This window comes from Brachycentrus maculatus, unplaced genomic scaffold (assembly GCF_059751285.1).
Source record: "Brachycentrus maculatus isolate JH-2025_06_01 unplaced genomic scaffold, ASM5975128v1 h1tg000053l, whole genome shotgun sequence".
In the NCBI taxonomy this organism is placed as follows: domain Eukaryota; kingdom Metazoa; phylum Arthropoda; class Insecta; order Trichoptera; family Brachycentridae; genus Brachycentrus; species Brachycentrus maculatus.
Genome location: NW_028280807.1, coordinates 552,236 through 580,234, shown reverse-complemented (window position 1 = coordinate 580,234; position 27,999 = coordinate 552,236). Strand labels below are relative to the sequence as shown.

Sequence of the window (27,999 nt, the reverse complement as noted above, 5' to 3'; positions counted from 1 at the left end):
ACTAGTCCAGGGTAATATTGAATAAATATTCAAGTGAAAAAATCACCTTTATTTATTTGATCCCCCCTGGGAATCAAACCCGGGACGTCCAGAACGGTAGCCGAGCGCGCTGACCATTACACTACGGAGGCGGCATGACGAACAATTTCGAAAATGGCGCTGTATAAATCATCCAAGATTATTATAACTGGCGAAGATTATTAATATTATAATTATACTAGAATGGAACCATCCAGAGTCCCCCCCCCCCCCACATCGCACTGTACGGCCAACCCCATGGTAGACGACTCCCGGGCAGACTACCAAAGAGATGGGCCTATAGCTGGGAATCGACGTCGCAGGAGGCTAATCCCTCTTAAAAAACAGGCCGCAAGGCCTATAATAAGAAGAAGAAGAAGAAGATAATTATTACTCCATCCGATGTTCGGATGCTCGCCACGAATGTTACGTTACGACAAAATGCTCCGGTCAGTCACTACGGAGGCGGACACAGCTTTACATTTAGTAAATAAAAAATAGTTACATTAATTAAAATAAAGCCAATTACACAATTCCACATTAATGTTATAATAACAATAAAAAAACAAAAGAGAAGAAAGGAAGTGAGGAAGGGAGTAAAAGGGCAAAAATAATTTAAAGTAAAGACATCATTTTGAGTGTATCCTATTTGGACACTAATATGGATTATCTCCGCTTATGAGTTATTTTATATGTAACATTCATCAATTCTACCCATTATTGACACCCACACTACTAAATTTTTGGAGCTCATAGATATATTGATGAAAGTCGCAACACTGTACATGTGAGTTCATAAAAGCTATCTATGTTGGAATAAGAAAGCATTTTTTAGCAAGCAAGTACAGAATCTTTCCATTTGTTTGTAAGGTCCAAATCTTGGATTGTGATTAGATTTTCCCGTCTGAAAACATGATTTATATTTTTTTCCAGCTTATAATTTGACCAGATTATTTTATTCGCAAAATTTTTCCCCCGCAAAGATGCTTAAGTCAACTAACCTCACGTCCCCTCCCCACAGAGATAGACAGAAAGGATGGAACGCCACACTCGTATGTCCTGAAAAACACCCCTAAATATTAACATGTTTCACAAAAAAATCTATTTACATATTTTAAAAGAAGACCAAAAAATTCAAGGATGCTGCAGAAAGGTAACGCGATTCGAGGGCATGGCCTAGGTAACGTTGTATGTGATAGAAGGATTTACAACCTGAGGAAGAGGAGAGCTGACCCCAACAGTCTACAAAGACGATAAGTTGGGATGGAGCAAGGAAGAAGAATACCAAAAATCTCCGTTTATTTTAGTACTGTAATTTATATTTGTTTAAAATTTTCAAGTTATATCTACCCTCTGTTTGCCAACAGCTATATAATGTATCAAACGTTTTGACCAATATCGCAAGTCTGTTTTTGGTTGAATGGACGATTTTGCTTTTAGCAATAAGCCCGCCGATGTAATTATTCTTTTCTTTACCTACGTTAAGTTTAAATAAATAACAAGACCATCTTGAAATATTCAAACACATCTCCTGAAATACTTGGTAAGGGTGGTTTTCAGGCATCAGAAGCATACACCCTTCATCAGCTTATCAAACAAAAGAATAATAATTATTATTGTTCCACCAAGGGTAGTTTAAGCATCCCTTACTTGAGCACTGAGATCAATACAGCCTCAGTTAACTAAACGCTTACGTACCGACAATTAAACCGGAGACGAAATGAGACCCCATTAGTGAAGTCTTAAGTCGTACTTAGTGTTACTTAAACGTTGACATTTGAAGAAAACGGTTTGAATTACTTATAATTTATGCAGAATTCCAGTTTTAACCTGGCTTAGCACGTGATTTTCATTGTATACGTTTTGTTATTTAAAAATAATTTTAAAAAAATCATTAGTTAGTTGGGAGTCACTTTGTGATAACATCTATCCATTTAAATTTAATACGGTGTTTGGAAATGATGTTTTATATTTTGGAATTTAAGAAATAATGGTATTTACTAAGTAAAACTTCAATCAAGAGTGGATAATGATAACGTTATTTTTAAACCATTAACTAACTAACTTACCATCTAACTAACTTACCATCATGCCGCTTCCCCGCAGGTAGGCAGAGAGAAAAGAACGCCACACCACTCTGTCTTTGCAAGCATTCTTCGCCTCTTCCACGTTCATGCATCTCCTCATACATACCCGCCGATTGTTACGACTACTAACCTGACCACTTTCAAGTATTTGGCATACCTGATTGTGCCATGTTTTTCTCGGTCTATATTTATAAATATATTTGTATTTAATTATTTTAGATGGAAATGGATTGTATTTCGTTCTATTATATAAGTATGGTAAATGATTAAAGCTGTTCTCACCCTACTTGATGGCTCTGTATAAAATATTAATTAAACGATTTTCGTTATAAAATTGATTGAAGTGGTGTTTATTTTGTAAAAGTCCTTACTTAATTACTAGGAATTTAATGAAAGTAAACCAAAAACAATTTTGGAATCTGCGTGCTTCATTTTCAAGGGTGACTATTATTTCTAAGGAGCTTTTAATCTGGGCAAATTATTGATAAAAATTAAATCAATAGTTTTGATTTCTGGCATAAGTGTTCCTTAAAACCCTGTAAATGTTAATTGAAAAGTTAAAAGAAAAATGTCGGAATAGAAAATGATGTCCATTCAATTATCTACAACACTTTATCTTTGGCTGCGGTGTCCTATGCACCATTGGGGTGCGGGTAAGGGTTCGAATGAATATGTTTTCCTCATATAACTCAACATTGGAAAGACGGCATTATGTAAAATGTATTCACGTGAAAATACTAGTAACAAGAGCTTTTGAATCAAGTATATGCCCTAAGTTTAATATATTTCCATGAAAAAGTTTTCAGTATGGCTGAAAGTAGTCAGAGAAATATCAAATTTGAAATTTAATTGTCTGCTTGAAACTTTCTTTCATAAAAATTCAGGATATTAAAATCCTTCCTTCTATTTCAAACTGTTACAAAACAGTCAAATATCTTTTATTGTAGGTATTATTTATGTACCGCTCTAACTTCTATCCCACTCAATGATGCAAAGGGCACTGTATAGAAAAAAAACAGTGATATCTTGATCGTTTTTTTTAAATATGTAATATTTATTAGTTGCCAAATAAAACTCACCTTGCCTACTTTCAACAAAGATTTTAAACATATTCAGTTTATATATCGCCCACTCCTTTCAAGAACGTCGTAATTCAAAAATCGTCAATTTTCAGTTGTGCATATTTTCAGAATGCTCAGAAAATTTACTATATCCCAGCAAAAGATGCATATTTTTAACTTAATATTTACCCGCTGCAGGGCAGAAACTGTTGTTTTTGCATTTCGAAGAAAAGGTAATGTTTACTTATTTTTTTAAATAAACTAAATATTTTTTAAATGGAGAAATAACCTTCAGGTTTTACCTAAAAAGATTTGTTGCACAGTAAAAAGTTCAATAAGTGGCTTGATATTTATTTTTAATACATTGTGTTATATTTTTAAACTTTAAAAACGTTCTCCTGAAAAATCAAGTTTTTTGATTTATGACGTTCTTGAAAGGAATGAGCGATATCTTAAAAATGACAAGGCAAAATAAATAAATGTGTAAACGATCAAGAGTTAAGAATAAATTTGGAAATTGTAAAATGTTTTCTGTTTTTATTTTTTTGTGTATATATATTATATTTAAATATATTTTAAAATAAATAGAAAGGTATTTTAAAATACAATAACTCTACCAACAAGACACACAAGGCATATGCAAAAAATATTAACTATGTAAAGGGTGACGCTAAATTGGTCTTTCTATTGGAAGATGGAATTTTTGAAAATGGCGACGTAATAATAATAATAAAACCCTTATCCGCACCCCAATGGTGCAAGGGGCACTGTGTTATATTAATGCAGTGTTATCTTGATCGTTTACACATGAAGTGATCAGCCCTCCGCTTCAGGTACCAGTCCATGGTAATATTGAATAAATATTACAGTGAAAAAATCACTTATATTTATTTTACCCCCTTTGGGAATCGAACCCAGGACCTCCAGAACGGTAGCCGAGCGTGCTGACCATTACGCTACGGAGGCGGACAAAATTTGACGTTTGTGAACTAGACAGCTGCAGTATACCAAAAAAATTATAAAATGAGTACAAAAGTGTACCAAGGCTTTCGTCAGCTACGTGACAGATATCATCTTTTCCACTTTATAGGAAAAAAATGTAAGGGTAAAAAATGTAAATTTCGGATTTTTGTCACTCAAAACCCTTTTTCTTGTCGTAAAAAAAACGTATTCAAAAACTAAATAATATGATTAACTTTGGAAAAATTATATCTTTTTAAAAGGTGATTATTTTTGCGCCACTCTGTCGATGAATTTGTGAATGTTTGTATATTTGCACGTATATATTTAACAAGTAAAATTAAAAACATTTTGACTATGTCCAAATACTTGTTCACAAATCTGGAATATATCCAATTGTAAGAGTTTATTTATACTTTTTTTTGATATCTCATCAACCATGGGTAGAATTGATGAATGTTACACGTATGTTTAGTGATCACTTAAACCAGCTTATGACGGTTGTCAAACCCGTAAATGCCCAGACTTCTATATTCTTCTTCATCTTTGATGAAATGTCTAAAAATAAAAATAAAAATAAATTAAAGAATATTAATAATAATTGAAATTGGTATATGGTATCCCAAAGCATTATAAAAGTACTATCAGGTGTCTTACAGAACCTTCGATAGTTCCAGATAATTGCAATTTTAATATTAAATACCATTGCATTCCCGCAGGACAAAGGATTCCAGAAATTCTTCAACGTTTTGAGCAGACGTGACTATTGAAAATATGTTCCCATGTATGCAATATCAGATTATTGTGCGCAAATTAATATCGAATTAATTAATTTGACATCAGATATGCGTACCTGCGGATTCACATAGGTCCTTCTACCCTTATCTACAGTAATGACCTAAATACTTCCTCACCCTCTCACCCTTATTACATTTATATATATATATATATATATATATATATATATATATATATATATATATATATATATATATATATATATATATATATATATATATATATATATATATATATATATATATATATATATATATATATATATATATATATATATATATATATATATATATATATATATATATATATATATATATATATATATATATATATATATATATATATATATATATATATATATATATATATATATATATATATATATATATATATGTAATAAAATAACTAGGTACCTACCCATACATTTTATTAAGTACCTACAAATAGTACCTACATAAAACAGTTCTACCAACAGATGTCGCATGCGTCACTCAGAAGAAAACAAAAGACTTCCGATAATATTATTAACTGTCAGAATCATATAGATATAAAAATTATTGTAAAGATTAATTAAGAATAAACTTTTATTGTCGTTTCTTTAATTAAAAAGCAACACATTGTTTATTTTATTATTATACACCCACTTTACATATTATTTACACTTAATTTTCAAAAGGAAAATATTACCACGTTATAAAACGACAATTTTGTTAATCAAAAATAAAGAAACAAAATAAAAATAAAAATGGATACTGCTCCTCAAACATTACAAAACTTACTAGAAAAATTAATACAAAATGCTCAGGTAAGCAAACATCAAAATTTAAAAGATATTTCAGAGAAGTTCATCATTGAAAAATTTACAAGCAAAAATCCTAATGCAAACCAGTGGATGGATATTTTTGAAAAAGAATGTATACGTTTTGAGGTGACAACGGATGAGAAAAAAATTGAAATATTAAGATTGTTTATGGATAAAAGTTGTGAAGATTGGTACAGTTCGATGATGATAAAATTTTCCATGAACTCAGAATGGATAGTATGGAAAAACAACTTTTGTAAAACATTTACAAACAAGGGATGGAACCATGTAATGTTTGCATTATCTTTTAAATATAACGACGGTTCCTTGTTAGACTATGCCATAAGGAAGGAAAAACTTTTGTTGGAGATGAGAAGAACGATCGACATGGGTACCTTAGTAGATCTTATTGTGGCTGGTTTACCAGAATTTATAATTAATAAGATTGATAGAGAAAAATTAGAAGATACAGTCGATTTATTCAATGAAGTAAAAAAACACGAAAACATTGTAAATAAAAAAAGGTTTTCGGATCAAAGAAGATATGGAAATCTAAGAACTAGTGGTAAAATTAAAGATAAAAGTCCATGTAAGATTTGTGAAAAATTAAATAAGGGAACTCGATATCACCCTGAAGTAACGTGCTGGTTTAGAACAAAGGAGGATGATAAGTTTAATAATAAAAATACTATCAGACATGTAAACAATTCAGTTATAGAAGCTAAGTTAAACGAAACCGATCAAAAAAACGAATAGTAACACCATTAATAAATGTCAAACTATTACTAAATGATCAAATTGAAATATTTGGAATTTACGATTCAGGTTCAAATGTTTCTCTAATAAATTCTAAGTTATTAAAAATAAAAGGAAAAGGAAACAATATGAATGAAGCAGATTTAGTAACAATTAATGGTGTTAAAAAGACAAACGGTTTGACGACTTTGAAAATAAAAATATTTGAATTGGAAAAAAACGTTGATGTATATATTATTGATGAAGAAAATTTCAAATATGATTTTTTGATAGGATTAGATATGATAAAAAAATTTAAACTAATCCAAAATGAAGACTTAAAAATAACACAAAGACAATGCTTGAAAAATGAAAATAAAAAGAAAGTAGAAAAAATTTCTACAAAATATAAAATAAAAAATAGTGAATTTAAAAATACAGAAAATAACAACAGCGAGGAATGCAAAATAAATTATAATGAACATGTAAAAGAAGAGGATTTTGAAATAAAAATAAATCATTTAAATCAATTTCAAAAATCTAAAATAAATGAACTGATTTGCAAATATAAATCCGTTTTTGCAAAAGACAAATATGATATCGGCACTGTTAGTGGATACGAAGCGAGGATAGACTTACTAGTAGACAGATATTGCAGTAAGAGGCCTTACAGATGTACTGTAGAAGATAAAAAGGAGATAGAAAAACAAATTGCAAAATTACTGGATAATAAGCTAATAGAAGAATCCTACAGTCCATTTGCTGCACCTGTTACATTGGCATTTAAAAAAGAGGAAAACAAAAAATCCAGACTGTGTATAGATTTCAGAGACTTGAATAAAATAGTAGTGCCTCAAGCTCAACCATTTCCTTTAATTGAAGACCTAATGATAAAGACCAGGAATTGCAAATTTTTTTCAACACTAGATATAAACTCAGCGTTTTGGTCTATTCCTTTACGAATCGAAGACAGAAAAAAGACGGGATTTGTTACACAAGAAGGACATTTCCAATGGACTTGCCTACCATTTGGATTGAAGACCTCACCAGCAATTTTTCAAAGGATACTAGGTAACATATTAAGAAAGTATAAACTTACTGATTTCACCGTTAATTACATAGATGATATTCTTATATTTTCTAAAACTTTTGCTGAGCACATTAAACATCTAACACAGTTGCTGGAAGCGATCGAAACAGAAGGTTTCAGGTTAAAATTTACAAAATGCGCATTTGCGTCAGACTTGGTAAAATATCTAGGTCATATAATTCAAAATAATTCAATAAAACCAGTAAAGGATAATTTGATTTCAATAAAGAATTTTCCTGTTCCAAAAACGATAAAAAATGTAAGACAATTTCTGGGGAAAATAAACTTTTACCATGAATACATACCAAAGAGTGCAATAATACTAGATCCATTGCATAACTTACTAAGGAAAAATCAAAAATTTATTTGGTGTGATAAATGCCAAAAAGCATTTGAAATAACAAAAAGCATGCTTTGCTCACAGCCCGTTCTAGAAATTTTTGATCAGGATTTACCAATCAACATTTATACCGATGCTTCTTTAGAAGGTGTTGGGGCCATTTTGAAACAAAAGCAGCCCGATGGTAGAGAAAAACCAGTGGCATACTTTTCAAAAAAACTAAATGAAGCCCAGAAGAAAAAGAAAGCAATATATTTAGAATGTTTAGCAATTAAGGAAGCAGTAAGATACTGGCAATACTGGTTAATAGGTAAATCATTTACGGTTTATTCAGATCACAAACCTTTGGAAAATATGAATCTGAAATCTAGGACCGATGAAGAGTTAGGTGATTTAACATATTATTTATCGCAATATGAATTTGAAATAAAATATAATCCAGGAAAGAAGAATTTAGAAGCAGATTGTCTAAGCAGGAATCCAGTATTAGAATCGAGTGAAAATGCAGATGAACAATTAAAAGTTGTAAATTTGGTTAAATTAGAAGATATTTTAAGAGATCAGAATAAAAATGAAAGAATTCAACAGAAAAAAAACAAATGGATTGAAAAAAACAATGTCTATTTTAAAAAGGTCAAGAAAAAAGAAAAAATAATTCTTTCAGAACCGTTTAGCATCGAAATCATAAAAGACATACATGAAAACCTATGCCATATTGGAATTGGACAAATGCAAAAGACTATTAGTCCACATTACGCAGCCAAAAATTTGACGAAAAACATAAAAACAATTTGTAGAAATTGTGAAATTTGTATTAAAAATAAATCAAGAGGACAAAAGAAATTTGGATTTATGTCTCATCTAGGCCCGGCCACAAAGCCTTTTGAAATAATATCTTTAGACACAATTGGAGGTTTAGGAGGTTCAAGATCAACAAAAAAATATCTACATCTCTTAGTGGATCACTTTACAAGATACGCATTTATTTTAACCTCGAAAACTCAGAATGCAAATGATTTTATAAAACTAGTCATGAAAATAACAGAAACCGAGGATATTGGTATGCTTCTCACCGACCAATACCCAGGAATAAACTCGAAAGAATTCAAGGAATTCTTAAATGACAAGCAGATCCCAATAATCTTCACTGCAGTAAATGCACCATTCTCAAATGGCCTAAATGAAAGGCTGAATCAAACATTGGTGAACAAAATCAGATGCAAAATAAATGAAAAAGGGAAAAGAAGAGCATGGACCACAATAGCTCAAGAATGTGTTAATAAATATAATAATACTAATCACTCAGTCACTGACTTTTCCCCAAGTTATCTTTTATATGGTACAGATGTAAATATTTTACCCAACGAATTAAAACAAGGAAAATCTAATAATGACTGGATTAGAGACAGGAAAATAGCGCTTGAAAATACAATAAAATCACATAATTACAATAAAACATTATTTGACAAAAATAGAATAGGCTGCGAATTCAACGTAGGAGACATGGTGTATGTGGAAAATGGAAACAAGCTAAACAGAAAAAAATTGGATGAACTAAAAATTGGACCTTATAAAATTATTGAAAAAATTTCTAACTCAATATACAGAATTGATACAGGTCATAAAAAAATAAAATCAAACCTTTATCATATCACTAAACTTATACCAGTCCCATCACTACAAGAAGATGATCCGGAGGACGAGTGAAAATTTTACTATGAATTTTCATCCCCAAGGGGGGAGATGTAATAAAATAACTAGGTACCTACCCATACATTTTATTAAGTACCTACAAATAGTACCTACATAAAACAGTTCTACCAACAGATGTCGCATGCGTCACTCAGAAGAAAACAAAAGACTTCCGATAATATTATCAACTGTCAGAATCATATAGATATAAAAATTATTGTAAAGATTAATTAAGAATAAACTTTTATTGTCGTTTCTTTAATTACAAAGCAACACATTGTTTATTTTATTATTATACACCCACTTTACATATTATTTACACTTAATTTTCAAAAGGAAAATATTACCACGTATATATATATATATATATATATATATATATATATATATATATATATATATATATATATATATATAAATATATATATATATATATAAATATATATATATATATATATATATATATATATATATATATATATATATATATATATATATATATATATATATAATATATATATATATATATATATATATATATATATATATATATATATATATACACATTTCATTCAAAACTGCCATAAATATCGTAAAAAGTGATGAACTAAGCAAAAATTTTCTTTGTAAATCAGTGGGTTTGAAATAATAAATTTAACAATGTGTATCTTTGTAATTAAAGAAACGTTTATTCTATAATAATCTTTTGTAATTTACATATAATCCGCCTCCGTAGTGTAATGGTCAGCACGCTCGGCTACCGTTCTGGAGGTCCCGGGTTCGATTCCCAAGGGGGGTAAAATAAATATAAGTGATTTTTTCACTGTAATATGTATTCAATATTTCCATTGACTGGTACCTGAAGCGGAGGGCTGATCACCTTTCCTTCATGTGTAAACGATCAAGATAACACTGCGTTTATATGACACAGTGCCCTATGCACCATTGGGGTGCGGATAAGGGTTTTATTATTATTTTATTAATTTACATATAATATGACACCTCATCAATTACAATTTTTTTTTTTGACCTCTCTTGTTTTTCCCAGTGCGATGCATGCGCGTCGTCTGGTGGTAGATTTGCGCGATCTGCTTTACCGACTGTCACAATTGTGATGGTCGGCACTAAATATATTTAATAAAATCTACAGGTATTTTATTTACATTTATATATATATACATATATATATATATATATATATATATATATATATATATATATATATATATATATATATATATATATATATATATATATATATATATATATATATATATATATATATATATATATATATATATATATATATGTATATGTATATATATATATATATATATATATATATATATATATATATATATATATATATATATATATATATATATATATATATATATATATATATATATATATATATATATATATATATATATATATATATATATATATATATATATATATATATATATATATATACATATAGACAACGTCACCTAGTCCATGCCTTCGTATAATGTTATCTTTCTCTAGCATCCATGAACTCTTTGTTGATCCTCCTTTAGATGTGGCGTAGTTGGGCAGACACTCGACTGCGAAACTGGCGTCGCGGGTTCGATTATCGCCAATCGCAAAATGAATTTAAAAAAAATCAATTTGTCTGGATGTTTATGATGTATTTTTCACATTTTTCTTCCCTATCTTTACTATCCTGCCTGCGGACAAGCATCTAAAATAGACGCTTTGAGGGTTATTCCTTTAAAAAAAAGTCCATCGAGGAAGATCCATATGGATTATTTGATTCATAATATGATCAAATCTCTGCGTCTTATACCCATACCATCTTAATTGCCTTTCCTTTACCTTACTATTGATGCCTGTTACAGCCAGGCTTCCTCGAATGCGTGAAATCTTTATTTTGTCTCTGAGTAAGTATTTTATATCGTCCAGCATTCGAAACCATTGAGAAGTGAAATCTATTTGTACATATGTATGTACGAGGTGCAAGGGGTATATTTGTCTTAAAAGTTTTATATTGTATATTTATTTAACTGATACGTATTTGCTTATCTATCATCGTTTTTACAAAAACACGCACAATTCGACTCCACACATTTGTATAGTAATGGATTATGTATGTATATTGTTGTAAGCACATCTCAAAAGTGATGTCCGGCGATAATTTCCCTTGGAGAGGCGCCAGATTCCCGTACAACAAGACTCGCTTTTAAATATAACTGCTAAATACGCGATCTATGAAAAAACTAACGGAGCGTGCATTATTATTTATCTCATCAATTTGAACGACAGTCGATGTTAAACCATTCATCTCAAATTTAAATATTATAAGACGATTGCTTGCTTCAATTCTTAAAAATTGAATTTTGTCATCTCAACATAGATGAAGAAAAATATGGAAGTCTTGGTATCAACAGAGCTTTTCATATGAATAATGGCGTTGCATATAAGATATATTGCTTTTGCCAATGTCAAGTTAATTAAATAATATTATTTAATTATAAATTATGATATAAAAATAATCTGTTCGCCTCCGTAGTGTAATGGTCATCACGCTCGGCTACCGTTCTGGAGGACCCGGGTTCGATTCCCAGGGGGGGTAAAAAGAAATATGAGGGATTTTTTCACTGTAATATTTATTCAATATTACCCTGGACTGGTACCTGAAGCGGAGGGCTGATCACCTTTCCTTCATGTGTAAACGATCAAGATAACACTGCGTTTATATAACGCAGTGACCTATGCACCATTGGGGTGCGGATAAGGGTTTTATTATTATTATTATTATTAATTTATATTTGAGGCACTAACTTTGGGATTTTCCATTTTATAATTAAAATTTAACTTCGTTTTAAAATCACTATATTTTAAAGAGATTTATGGTGATTTAAAAACATAGTGTCATTTTAATTATATGATATACTAATTATTAAACTATAAATTGATTCTGTTTAATTTTTAAAAAATAACTAAAAGATTTTATATAATTGGGATCCTACTCGCTAGGGTGAGATAGATATCTGTAGGGAGGGGAATAAGCGGGGCCAGAGTTTATTAATATACACACTAGTAGCTTTGGCTCGATCTGGTTAAATAAGAAAGAATGAAAAGAGAAAGCGCGTAATTCTAATATTTTGAAATAAACATTATATTATTATATTTGACAATGCTTACGGATATTGAAATAAAACATGATTCGAAGGCATGGCCTAAAATCATTCATAAGCATGGCCTAAAATCATTCATAAACGACTCTCATGAAAAACTATTTCAATTTTTTTTAAGGTCATGCCTGACCTAAGTGATGTCGTCCATGGTAAAAGGACCTACAACCTGAAGACGATTAAAACAGACCCCAACAGTCAGACGATAGGTTGGGATGGAGTCAGAAAGAAGATATATAAATCTGTTGTAGGGAAAATATTATTTTATTAAAAATTAAACATTTGAATAATCCACTAAATTGAGTTTTATTTTTATTTACGACTAGTTTCGAAAACGACAATTGTTTTCATCTTCTGGTACAAATTAAAACTAATTCTGGGAAAATATTAATTTTAAACTTCGTGTCCTGAATAAATGCACATAGGCGACCTTATTTCTTAAAAGGAATATCTTCCTACCAACCAAAAACAGACTGATAAAACTGGTTAAATATCCTTATTAGAGGGCAAATAGTGCTTGTACATAAGTATCAACAAAATATAATAAAAAATAATTTTTTTTTAGACATATCGATTTTCAAATATATATTGAACTATGAACTTATATAAGGGTGAGCCAAAATACGGATGAGAAAATAATTTAATTTTCCACTTGAATGTTAAGAAAAGTATGACATAATAAGAAGGAAAGGGAGAAATAAAAAATGTTGACAGGTTGTGAGATTTATGGGGTGGAAAATTATCTTCTTTCACCCCAGCTGCAGCCTGACAAGCGTGCATGATATTTTCAGACGCCTGTTGAAATTAAAATCAGGTCTTCTGGATTCACTGAATTTCAGGAAATGAGATACAAAACAATCTAACAACTTACAGAAGAAAAACAATCATACTGTTAATCAAAATTGAATCATGCGATTTTGAAATCTACTACTACTACAACTACTACCATCACGCCGTTTCCCCGCAGGGGTAGGCAGAGAAGATCGAACGCCACACTCTTCTGTCCTGATATACACTCTTCGCCACCTTCACATCCATACATCTAGTCATACATGCCCTCCGATTACGCAGACTTTTGACACCGCCAGATTTTAGGTTCTGATTGATCTGATCGTGCCAAGTCTTTTTCGGTCGTCCACGTTCTGTTTTCCCTCTCACATTCGCCACATATATTTTCTTAGTCATTCTCTCGTTATTCATTCGCTCCACATGTCCATACCAATAAAAATAAAAATTAAAAATAATTTTGAAATCTATATCAATAAAATTAAGTATTTATTTTTTTATTTAAGTTTTATTTAGTAAATACCACTTTTTTCTTATATCTATTGTGATACGTGTTTCGATACACCGTACGGTGTTTGAAGATGATGCGGAATGCATCGAAACACGCGTCATATAAGATTTAAGAAAAAGTGGTATTAAATAACTTAAACTTACTTAACACATTTTGAGTGTGTCCAAATACTTTTTCACAAAATCTGGATTATCTCCAATTACAGGAGTTATTTTCATTTTATTTTTTGACATCTCACCAAAGATGAAGAAGAATATGGAAGTTTGGGCATTTACGGGGCCCCGTAAATGCCCAGATTTCTTTTTATTAATGAAAAATACTCCTATAATTGGAGATAACCCAGATTTGTGAACAAGTATTTGGACACACTCAAAATGTAAATAAATTATCTGGTCAGACTTAAATGATAAAAATGAAAATAATATTTTCTGACGTTTCTCATGTGTGTGATTATAATCTAGGATTCGGACCTCACATACTAATAAAAGAGTTTCTGCTCTATAAAAAAACTTTTTTATGTCACCAATAGACGTCTCTAGTGTAGTTCTAGTGATTCAAGAATGATGTTTCAAAATTGGTTCATATATATAATATAGAACATCCAAGAATTTAAGTAGTGTGGTTGTCAATAATGGGTAGAATTGGTGAATGTTACACGTGTGTAAAGTGATCACTTTAACCAGCCTATGACGGTTATCAGCCCCGTAAATGCCCAGACTTCCATTTTTTTCATCATCTTTGATGAGATGTCACAAAATAATATGTAAATAATAGTCTGTATTAGTTGTAATATAAGCTTACCAAAGAAATAAAAATTAAAATAAAAGTTAAAAATCTACGTTGAGTTGTTGATTAAATCCTCCGTAATAAATCCCAAGTATAATAAATCCTGAAATTGTGAACAAAAATTTAATGATAAAAAAATATTCCTTTTAATTTAAATTTTAACTACTCGATTTCTCCAGAACTTTCAGGAACTCTGTTACTGAAAGCTGAAAACAGTCTAATTGAAAAACCTGAAAATCCAGCCCCGTTTTCAAGAAGAGCAAGCTTACCCAATCAGCTGCACGTGATCAGAGAATATAGGATGTCTTCGGGGGTTTCAGGAAATGTCAATACCTCTCATTCGACGGGGCGGATAATTTCCATTAAGGGTGCCTACCTTCAGGTTTGGTTATCCCTCACAAGAATTAAATTACTTGCCCAGATTGCTTTCATGTGCCCCCATAAACGGTTTAAAGCTGAAAGGTTTTATTTAATTTACTGAAATAATATTTCAATACCAATTTGTTTGTGTTTGTCCGGATTTTGTTGGAGGGCTTTCCCAATTAGGGTTTTCTTCGTTAATTGTTTAATTGAAAAAAAATATTACCTTTTTAAATTAAAACGTTTTGATGCATCATTAATTTTTACGTATTTAATGTACTACTTTTTTTTTTTTTTAAATTACCTAACGTCCAAGTGACTCTGAAATCTAGCTACGGCTTATGCAACACCGTTTATCATGTCCCTACTCAGGCTTCAACTTTAAAAGTTTCATAGCCTATGCCTACTTGTGAGTGGATTTACTCTTTATGTTTAAGTTACTATAATTTCATGTAATTCATGAGTGAAAATTCTAGGCAAAAACACTCGCATTTTAATGTACTACCTGTCCGCCTACGTAATGTCATTGGCGGTAGCCTAGCGTGTTGGCGATTGCCAACATGCTAGGCTACCGTTCTGGATGTCCCGGGTTCGACTATTACTCGCTTTACTCTAATATTTATTCAATATTACCCAGAACTGTCTTGTGTCTGTAAATGGTAAAAAAATAATATAATTTATTACTGTTTTATATTTCGTTACTTTTCACCACAATAATTTAGGACTTTAAATTTTTTTTTCTTGAATGTTTTTTGCAGATACTTTGTGGCACATTTTATAAACTTTATAAAATAAAACAACTTTGTTTTAAACCACTTTTTTATTGAAACATTTTTTGTCCAACCGGTTTCGACAAGAACCTTGTCATCATCAGGGCTTAACGTGTGCTCTGTTATTCTAGTATATGTTAAACTCTGATGATGACAAGTTCATTGCCGAAACCGGTTGGAGAAAAAATGTACCAATAAAAAAATGGTTAAAAACAAAGTTGTTTTAATTTATAAAACATTATATTCTGCATATTTCTTCATTCTTCAAACCCTTATCCGCACTCCAATGGTGCATAAGGCACTGCATCATATAAACGCAGTGTTATCTTGATCGTTAACACATGAAGGAAAGGTGATCAGCCCTCCGCTTCAGGTACCAGTCCAGGGTAATATTGAAATAATATGAAAGTGAAAAAATCACTAATATTTATTTGACCCCTCCTGGGAATCGAATCAGAGACCTCCAGAACGGTAGCCGAGCGTGCTGACTATTACACTACGGAGATGACAATAATAATTATTTGATAATGTCGTATATTCCGGAGCCAGGAGATCTGCCTTCTGCCCACACCTCGTGGACCCTCCACTAGTTGCAATAGCTCGTACTTGTCTCCTCTCAGCACATGCCCCAGATAGGACACCTTCCGGACCTTGATATCAGTCAGCAACTGTCTCCCTGCTCTTCATTTTCGGAGGACATTCGCGTTGCTGACCATATCGGTCCATGGGGATATATCCTCTTTACCTAACCATAAAGACAGGGCCTGGTGGTTAGTGAGTCTGAATTGTGAGAGTATGTTTAATACATTATTATACTTACGCCATTTTCTGTTGTTTATCTCTGCACACTTAATAAAATTATCGTCAAACGCAAAGTGTTGTTTATAAAGCACATCCCATGACTTGCAGATTTTCTTCTACATACATAAAAGATAATAAAATGTAATCGCCTGAGATAAATTTAAACATACCAACATCCCAAGCCATGGTTCCATAATAATTGCGCTCACGTAAATGCGCACAATTATATACAAACGACGAAACCTCGAAAAATCGAAACTTCTGGAAGATGAGTTAAGAAATCTTTTTTTCTTCTTGGTGCCTTCTTCTTATTGATCTTAAGCCTTTTGGCCTGTTTTTAAGAGAGATTAGCCACCTGCAATGTCAATTCCCAGCTGTAAATCCATCTCATTGGTGGTCTGCCCAGGAGTTGGAAATGCAGTGCAATGTGGGGGAGTCTGGATGGTTCCATTCTCCTGACATGCGCGTACCATTGTCTCCTTCGTTGCCTTCCCCGCCGATTTGTTCACAAATCTTAAGACACACTTAAAAATATTAATTAATAAAAATTGCTGGCCAAATTATGTATAAGCTACATAAAAAATTTAATAACATGTTTTCATGCGTTTACCAGTATGTATGGTTTAAATGATTCGGGTTTCAGATCTTGCATATAAATGAAATGGTCTCTGCTAAATAAAAGCTTAATCCAACATACATCGCTTTTGTGAACTCATATTTAAGTGGTGTGATTGTGATAATGGGTAGAATGGTGAATATTATGCGTGAGTAAAGTGATCACTTAACCAGCCATAAGGCCATAAACCAAGACTTCCAAATACTTCTTCATCTATGTTAAGATGTCAATTTTTTTATTAATTTGCGCAAATTCAGTGACCGCACATTGCGCACATTCAGTCACAAAACGAGTATTTTTCTTGTGCGCTTCAGTGATGCAAATTATGTGGCAACCCTATTTAATTACCCGGAACTCAAACGCCAGAGAGATACTAATTTCCACGCACAAACAGAAAAAGAGTTAATTAAGCCTTGGAACTTTTAATTGGCTCAATCTGTTGACATGGCCGCGAGAAACTTTACCTGCTACATAAATAACCGGATATTCGGGCAACTTCCCGAATACCGCAGCCTCCATCCGGCAGACACGTGACAATGGCAGCCGTAGATGACAACTTCATCATTGTATTTGTGTTCCGACCCTCGTCAGGCAGTGACAGCTTCTCCGCTAAGTCGATAGAGAGGGTCCATAACCAGATTCGGTAATTGGGGAGGCTATTTTAATTTATTTTTTATCTAATATACTTTTCTTTTTTGTAATATATCTAAAAATATATAATGACAGCAGAAAATTGGCTAATTAAGGGGCATTAATATATTTTAGTGGATATATCAATATTATTTAACGAAAAAAGCAATGAATGTCCTCAAAGGGATGAATCATTTTTATAAGGGTAGATATTTTTAACATTTTATTTGTATTATATATATATATATATATATATATATATATATATATATATATATATATATATATATATATATATTTGTATATATATATATATATATATATATATATATATATATATATATATATATATATATATATATATATATATATATATATATATATATATATATATATATATATATATATATATATATATATATATATATATATATATATATATATATATATATATATATATATATATATATATATATATATATATATATATATATATATATATATATATATATATATATATATATATATATATATATATATATATATATATATATATATATATATATATATATATATATATATATATATATATGTATATATATATTTATTTATATGTACATATGTGAGTGTACATTTATATTATCTTTCTTTTACTGTTAAAGGTCATTAATACATTTTAAAATATAAAATTCTAGTTACTTTGCACCTCTTCAAGAGACTAAGACTAAGAAAGTACTACATAAGAACCGCCATGAATATCATAAAAATTATGAACTAAGCAAAATAGTAGTATAAAGGGAGTTTCCCTTACTAAATTCCTTTACGATTATGATAAAATTAATTCAGGAAGGATCTTGCATACTTTTACAACTAAAAGAATCTCTACTCGTTAAAAAAGCTTACTCAAATCAACCATAGATGGTACCGCAAACTTGTATATGAAGCGACATAACATATTTATGGAAATTCCAAAATGATATGTATTGTGGTTGTCAATCATGGGTAAAATGGTGAATGTTACACGTGTATAAAGTTATTTAAACTCCCATGGAAGCCCTGTAAATACCCAGACTTCCGTATTCTTTTTCGTCTATGTTGAGATGTAAATTATAAAATAACTCAGACTTCCACATTCTACCTTCATCTCTTTGTTGAAATGTCAAAATGTAAAAATATCTCCTAAAAAAAACTCAGGTTTGTGAAAAATCATTTTGATACACACAAAATGTTACGAATTATAACTTTTAAATGCAGATACCATGTCGCTTGAAATTTCGTGTCCTAAATTTAAAAAAAATGTCTTTGCTAAGCAAGTTTGCTCACATGCTAGAATATTTTAAAATAAAATAACCTTTATGAGTCACACGTGTCACAAACACACCTTCAAACATTGTATGTAAAATAATTAAGGCATCTCTCGTGAAATTCACAAGGAATAATTTAGCGGGAGAGAGGACCTTTCAAGGATAGATGAATTCTCTAGTATCCATTACCAAACAGTGAGGATATCGATTGTTTTATTGGAAAATGATGGCCTTTACCTTTCAAATATCGCTCACTCCTTTCAAGAACGTCATAAATAAAAAAAACTTGATTTTTGAGGAGAACGTTTTTACAGTTTAAAAATATTATACAATGTATTAAAAATAAATAATAAGCCACTTATTGAACTTTTTACTGTGCAACAGATCTTTTTAGGTAAAACCTGAAGGTTTTTTCTATGTATATTTGAAAAATATTTACCATATTTAAAAAAATAGTTAAACAATACACTTTCTTCAAAATGCAAAAACAACACTTTCTGCCCTGTAGCGGGTAAATATAAAGTTAAAAATATGCCTCTTTTGCTGGGATATAGTACATTTGGGCATTCTGAAAACACGTTCAGCTGAAAATTGACGATTTTTGATTTATGACGTTCTTGAAAGGAGTGAGCGATAATGTCGGAGTTTAGTTCTCGAGGTATATTTGGACAGTACATATCAGAAACGGGACGTAGCTATTAGAGAAGGGTCGCTGCAAACAACCCTTTCGAGGGCTATATATGAGTTCCAGAAGTTTGTGTGATTTGGGAACTTTGATATTTGAACGGAAATCGTTTTGAAACTTGAAAAGTCTTAAATGTTTGTACTGACCTTTCTTGGCTGAACTGCACATTATTTATACTCGTATACTTATAATAAAATAAAATTTTAATGGTTTTTAATACATTTACTTCATTTTAAGAGGTTTATATATGAGTTTCAGGAGTTGTGTTTTGGGAACTTGCATATTTGAATAGAAATCGTTTTGAATTTTACAAAGTCTTAAAAGTTTTTCACACACATGAGAAACGCCAGAAAATACCATTTTCATTTTTATTATTTAAACTTATCATTTGCCCAGACAATTTATTAGCAAACATTTTGTGATTATAATCCAGGATTCGGACCTCACACACAATATAAGAGTTTCTGCTTTATAAAAAGCTTCTTTACATCTCACCAATACATGTCTCTAGTGATTCAAGAACAAGGTTTCAAAATTGGTTCATTTATATGGAACTTCCAAGGATTTCAGTAGTGTGGTCGTCAATAATGGGTAGAATTGGTGAATGTTTCACGTGTGTAAAATAATCACTTTAACCAGCCTATGACGTGTCAGCCCCTTAAATGCCCAGACTTCCATATTCTTCTTCATCTTTGATGAAATGTCAAAAAATAATATGAAAATAACTCCTGTAGTTGGAGATAATCCAGATTTTGTGAACAAGTATTTGGACACACTCAAAATGTTGTAAATAAATTACCTGGTCAAATGATAAGCTTTAATAATGAAAATTGAAATGGTGTTTTCTGACGTTTTTCATGTGTGTGATTATAATCCAGGATTCGGACCACACATACTAATAGAAGAGTTTCTGCTTAAAAGTTTTTACTGACTTTTCTTGGTGGAACTACACATTATATCATTTAAAATAAAATCACAACTATTTTAAATTTTATCACATTTATTTCATTTGACCAGTTATCGGGTCAACTCTTGTATATAGAAAGTGAAGCATAGAGTTACAACAGAAGGATGAAAGTAAACTGAATGCAACCGAAACGCGTTCTACCAGACAAATGTGCGACAAAACATTGTATGATAGTTATTCAAATGATGTTGTAAGGAGAGTTTGCAAGGTACAGATAATTAAGAAAGGTGTGTTGAGATAGTATGAGCGTGTGAATTTTTAATGAATTAACATTTTATGTTAAAGTGTTTGCGTTGAAAAAATAAATAAAATAATAATAAACAGGGCTTTATTATTCAATTCATATTTGCGGAAAATCGGGTGTACGGTAATTGATATCTTTTCGCGAACAATGCAGGGAAATGGGAATCACACGCTAATATGGCTGTTTCAATATGGAGCAAAACATTAGCAGTTTTAATAATAGCTAGGTTCTCGCTAGACAGGAAGCTCTTCCGGTTACTCGGAACTATCACGGCGAACTTCCGGTGCAGGTGTGTTGCCATGGCGACCTGGCTTCCCTGTAGCCATTACGGAATAACGTCAGTTCGATGGTTTTCAACCCTTTCAATTCTGATTATTCATTGGAATAAATATATATATATATATATATATATATATATATATATATATATATATATATATATATATATATATATATATATATATATATATATACATATATACATATATATATATATATATATATATATATATATATATATATATATATATATATATATATATATATATATGTATTAGTACTCTCAGTATTATCAATATTTAAAGCATTTACTTTGTGGTTAGACATTTTAACTGATTATTTTTTACAAAAATGTTAATAATATTAGTACATAACTACTCACCGAAATTTTTATGTCTACCGGTTTCGAGCCGTACCCGTCTCTTCGTCAGGACAATCATCAATGTGTTAAACATTTTATATAGTTTTAAGTGTTTTAATAGTGCTATGGTAGTAGAAAAGTTGTTTTAAATATTAGAATCAGATTTCAAGGAACAACTAAGTTGTATATCTTTATTTTTAAAATAAAATTCCTGACAATTGTTTCGCCTTTTTAGGCCATTATCAAACTACACAGAGCAGACCCTTAAAATCAGTGTTTTATTTTTATATAAAAAAAAATTAGTATGAAGTTCTACAAATATTGATTTTAATATTAAAAATATATATTATGGAGAACGCCAAATGAATAAACATAGAATTGTTTTTTTTTTTTATCACAGAATAAATATTTTTTAAAGATTAATTTAATTAATATATATATATATATATATATATATATATATATATATATATATATATATATATCGGTGAACGCTGCACCGGGGAGAAGTGATCACTTTAGACAGTCAGGGCCAGGTCAAAGTTGTAAATTAAACTTATCATTGCATTGTTTTTGGTTAATTTGTATTATATTTTTTATTAAAATACTTAATCATATATTTTTTCTTTTTTTTTCAGGTGATACAGATATTGCAACATAGTGTGGAAAATAAATACATAAATTATTAATATTTGGAAATCATATAAAATAAAGACGATTTAAAAGAAACATACAGAAAAAAACGTTAAATCAATTAGCAGCGTCAAAGTTACACAATTTTGTATAGCACGGGTATGCAAACCCGAGAGCCCTATTCATAGGCATTGAATAAAAAAAATACCTTTTAAAGCTTTAAATCCGTTAAGTCAGTATTATCAAACTATTACTGACCTTAACCCACACCAAATGATTAAACTGATGGAATGTAAATTTGATCTTTTATTATATGAAGGCAAGGTGATAAGCCAGCATTTCAGTAACAAGCCCAAAGTAATATTAAATTAATATAAGAGTGAAAAAACTCATTATATTTATTTTTAGCTCCCTGGGAATCGAACCCGTGAACCACAGTATGTACCTAAATGTGTCAACTATTACACCACAGAACTGGATAAAGAGATTGATAAAATAATATCTAACATTTCATACATAATGGAAATTTCTTCTAAGAGTTTATATTAAGTTATGGCTTTTTGACATATATATTTTGTACATTAAAAGCATTGTTAACTTTGTGTTAAAGTAATATAACACTCTCCTTATCATTCATCGTTCACTTAAAATTAAGTGGTATTACACAAAGCATGACGTCGCGTCAGTTCGATGGGTATTGACATTTTAAGTCATGATTATTCATTAGAATATATATTGTATATTTTAATATTTAATTAAAATTTCATTAATTAATTCGTCACTTTGTAGTAATATTTATCTGTTTTTAATAACAGTTTCCTCATCATTCATCGTTCACTTAAAATTAAGTGGTATTACACAAAGTGAACGATGAATGATAAGGAGAGTGTACAAATGTTAATTTTTAAATTTTAAAATAATAAAAAAAATATTTTTCTCCGATTAAGGTCTTCACTTAACTATTTAATAAAAAAATTTAAATCAAGTGTTTAATTATAATCAAAGTGAGGTGAATAAAAGTAAATTTTATAAAAATATAAAATTTTGTTGAATTTTGTCGCCATGGCAACCGTTGATGTTGGCCTAGTGGGAGCAGATGAGCAGAGGAACGGACAGATGGGTTCGAATCCTTCTCAGCACAATTCCGGTTACTACAATAAAAATGGTAAGTGTTTTCATTAAAAAAAAATATTATAGTTCATATAATTTTTTGACATCTCATCAAAGATTAAGAAGAATATGGAACTTTTAATTAATGTTTTACTTAGTAAACACCACCATTTCTTAAAATATACTGTGGCACGTGTTTCGATGCATTCCGCATCATTTTCAAACACCGTATGCGGAATGCATCGAAACACGTGTCACAGTAGATTTTAAGAAATAGTGGTATTTACTAAGTAAAACATTGATTAAAAATACATACATTTTATTACAAAGTGACTGCCGACTCAATTCATGAAAGAATATGGAAGTCTGGGCATTTACGGGGCTGACCACCGTCATAGGCTGGTTTAAGTAATCACTTTACACACGTGTAACATTCAACAATTCTACCCATTATAGACAACCACACTACTCAAATTCTTGCAATGCACTTTGTTTCAAATTTGATCAATAAATAACGAAGTTCCACAAGAATTTGAGTTCTCTATAAGTATATGAACCAATTTCGAAATATTTTTCTTGAATCACTCGAACTTCACTAGAGACATCTATTAGTAAGATAAAAATAAGCTTTTTTTAAGCAGAAACTCTTAAATCTTATCATTATATGACATGTGCAATAAGCGAGTAAGGTAAGAACAGTTATGAGGCGAATTTAAAAGAAGCAAAAAACCGAGAAAAATTTGACATGCTCAAGTATTTCAAATACTTAAGCGCGATCTGGTTTAGAGTCAGAGTATGTACGAAAAGATGCATGAATGTGGAAAAGCCGAAAATTGCTTGCAAATACAGGTTAATGTGGCGTTCTTTTCTCTCTGCCAACCCTTTGGGAAGCGGTGTGAAAATTATACTGTTAGCTAAAAGTATTCAAGCATTTATACAATGTACCTACAGATTAATGTGTTTTCGAATAATTTTACAGCTTTCGAACAAATGAATAAACGGTGTGAAATCGCCGCAAGTGTGCAAACAGATTACTGCTAATAGCGCATTGTCCCAATTTCGAATCGCAAACAAGATGGCGTCTTGGAAAATGGCGCCATAACTCGACACATAAAATAAGATTTTAGCTTTATTTTCGCCGATTAATAATTCGCTTAGAAAAGCGTCGCCATCAAAATCACCTGCTCAAAAAATGAGTAAAAAACGATTCGACTTTATGCTCGCCTGGTAATATTATATTAAAAACGTGTTTCCCTGTTATAATACTTAACAAGTTGTATTACACAATGTTTTTAAGTGGTATTACACGAAGTTACGAGGAATGATAAAGAGAGTGTTATGTTACCATATTACAAAGTTGGCAAAGCTTTTAATATACAAAATATATTTCTATGCTAATGTTGGGCCTTGCAATCTTTCCTTTATTTCACTATTCGGGCATTTATAATACATGTTTTTGCCACACTTCGTATTTCGGCTGCATTCAGTCTGTTATCATCCTTCTTTTGCCAGCTCCATGCTTCACTTCCATACATTAGGGTTGGAACTAATACTCCATTGTGTCGGTAAAGCCATATATATATATATATATATATATATATATATATATATATATATATATATATATATATATATATATATATATATATATATATATATATATATATATATATATATATATATATATATATATATATATATATATATATATATATATATATATATATATATATATATATATATATATATATATATATATATATATATATATATATATATATATATATATATATATATATATATATATATATATATATATATATATATATATATATATATATATATATATATATATATATATATATATATATATATATATATATATATATATATATATATATATATATATATATATATATATATATATATATATATATATATATATATATATATATATATATATATATATATATATATATATATATATATATATATATATATATATATATATATATATATATATATATATATATATATATATATATATATATATATATAAATATATAAAGACAGAAAATTTTATTTTAAACCTCTTTAGAATATAACCCAGGACCTCCAGCATGGTAGCCTAGCGAGCTTACTACTATTCTATAAAGGCGGACATATACTCGTGTTATATGCGTATACTTAATACCAATTAAGAAATAATATCAGAAGTTATTCGTGTGTAATTTATACCTGTGTAGCTATAAAAATCAGCATTTTATGAATGAAATAACATTGATTTCCTTCGATCAATTCAATTAATATACTTATATTGTTTCATCTAATTCCTTGAATGGTATTACATCCGTCGGTTGTTCCCTTAAGACGTGAAAATATATAACTACCCTTGTATAATAATGCGATTAACCCAAGAGAAAAACAACTTAATTAGGCAAGTGTTTGGGCAAGCAGTCTGGACCGCCTTATTAGTTTACCTTGTTTCTCCCTGAACTGGGGGTGTGTGGTGGCAGACTGGGAGATGAGAGGGTGGACTAAGGGTGTGTGGTAGCGGACTGGGAGGGTCGTGTGTAGTTGCAGAGCGAGTGGGCAGTGATCATTAGATCTAAATTAGTAGTTTAAGTGTTTCTTTTAGTACGAATGCTGTAAAAAAGCTTCAATTTATGTTTTTTAATGTTCTACGTTCAATCTGGGTCTCAGATGGATCAAAAAACATAACTCATTAATAACGTTTGACTTAAATACTGAAAATAAGAATATTTATTTTATTTACCACTGGAGTCACTCAAACTATTATAAATAAATTATCTAGTCAAATAAAAAACTAAAATAATAAGATGAAAGGATTTTTGGCGTTTCTCGCGTATGTGATTATGATCCAGGATTCGAACCTCACATACTAATTTAAGAGTTTCTGCTTAGTAAAAAGTTTCGTTACATCTTGTAGATTGGGGTAGAATTGGTGAATGTTACACGTGTGTAACATTCACCAATTAAATAAACTAGCCTATGACGGTCGTCAGCCCCGTAAATGCCCAGACTTCCATATTCTTCTTCATCTTTGATGAGATGTCAAAAAATAATATCTTATTATTTACATCTAGTTTTTCTTAACTCAAAGATTGACAATGCCTTTGATACAGAATTGAATTTCCAATATTATTATTCATACATCTAACTAAGCTTCAGTTTTGTATGATATTTGTAAAGCAACACTTCTAGTTTAAAAGCTTTCCAAACTTTCATAGAAATCGGTTCTTTAGACCTACCGGGTTATGAGGAATATTAAATTTATTAAAAATATATGTTTAATTTTATCACATATTTATTTTTAATTGATAAACATAGATCCCTTGAAATTTTTGTGTACCTACATAACATACGCATGTCTGTTATGGTATTGGATCGCTTTTACATATGGGTACAATTCAATATATTTGGAAGTATGACTGATTGTGGCTCCATCAGTTGAGAAATTAGTGAAATATATCTTTAAAAAATTATCATCTCAATATAGATGAAGAAGAGGAAGTCTGGGCATTTACGGGGATTACAACCGTTACAAGTAATCACTTTATACACGTGTAACATTCACCCATTATACCCATTCATATATTATATTTGATTGATAACCTTACTTCAAATTCGAAACAAAGTGCATTCCTTGAATTTGAGTAACATGGTTGTCAATCATGGGTAGAATTGGTGAATGTTACACGTGTGTAAAGTGATCACTTAAAACAGCATATGACGGTCGTAAGCTCCGTAAATACCCAGACTTCCATATACTTCTGCATATATGTTGTGTTGTTAAAAAAAATGGAAAAATAACTCCTAATAGAATAAAATCCAGATTTTTAAAAAAGTACTTGAGCACATTGAAAAAATTTATCAAATATTTTTTTTCATTGGTAAGCTAAATTAATTAGCAAATGCGTTTTGCCTTAGCACGCTGTGGATGCTCGGCATCCCTTGGAATTTGTGTGCAAAACTTATTCTGTTATAGTCTTCGATTCTTATCATATGTGGGTACAATTCTATCGATTTGGATGTATGGCTAGGTGTGGCACCAGCAGTTGAAAGATAAGTGAAAAACTTGTATATTTATTATACAGATTGATTCCGAATTATTTCATATTTTTTTTAGGAGAGAGAGCCTCAAATTATAATTTATTTTGCAGATACTTCTTTTTAAACATTTTTAGTTAAAAAAATTATTCTCTTAGATTCTTTTGAGATATCGACGGGCCCTACGTAAAGTGCTCTAACTATATTTTTGTCAATTTTGAGATATTTGGTGTATGTTATCAACTGACCGTTATTTACACATATGGACAAACAAAAAATATAGATATAAAATAAATTACGCCTAGTTTTCAGATGTACGCTAT

At 30.1% G+C, this 27,999-nt stretch overlaps 1 protein-coding gene across 1 annotated transcript in view; it reads left to right on the top strand.

The window, feature by feature from the left end:
* LOC148311993 (uncharacterized) overlaps positions 1 to 27,999 on the top strand; it is a 379,515-nt gene that overhangs the window by 29,751 nt on the left and 321,765 nt on the right. The window contains exon 2 of the mRNA XM_088277982.1: positions 23,443 to 23,660. Coding sequence (XP_088134108.1) covers positions 23,558 to 23,660 — 103 coding nt within the window. The 5' untranslated portion in view covers positions 23,443 to 23,557. The remainder of the gene's footprint in view (positions 1 to 23,442; positions 23,661 to 27,999) is intronic.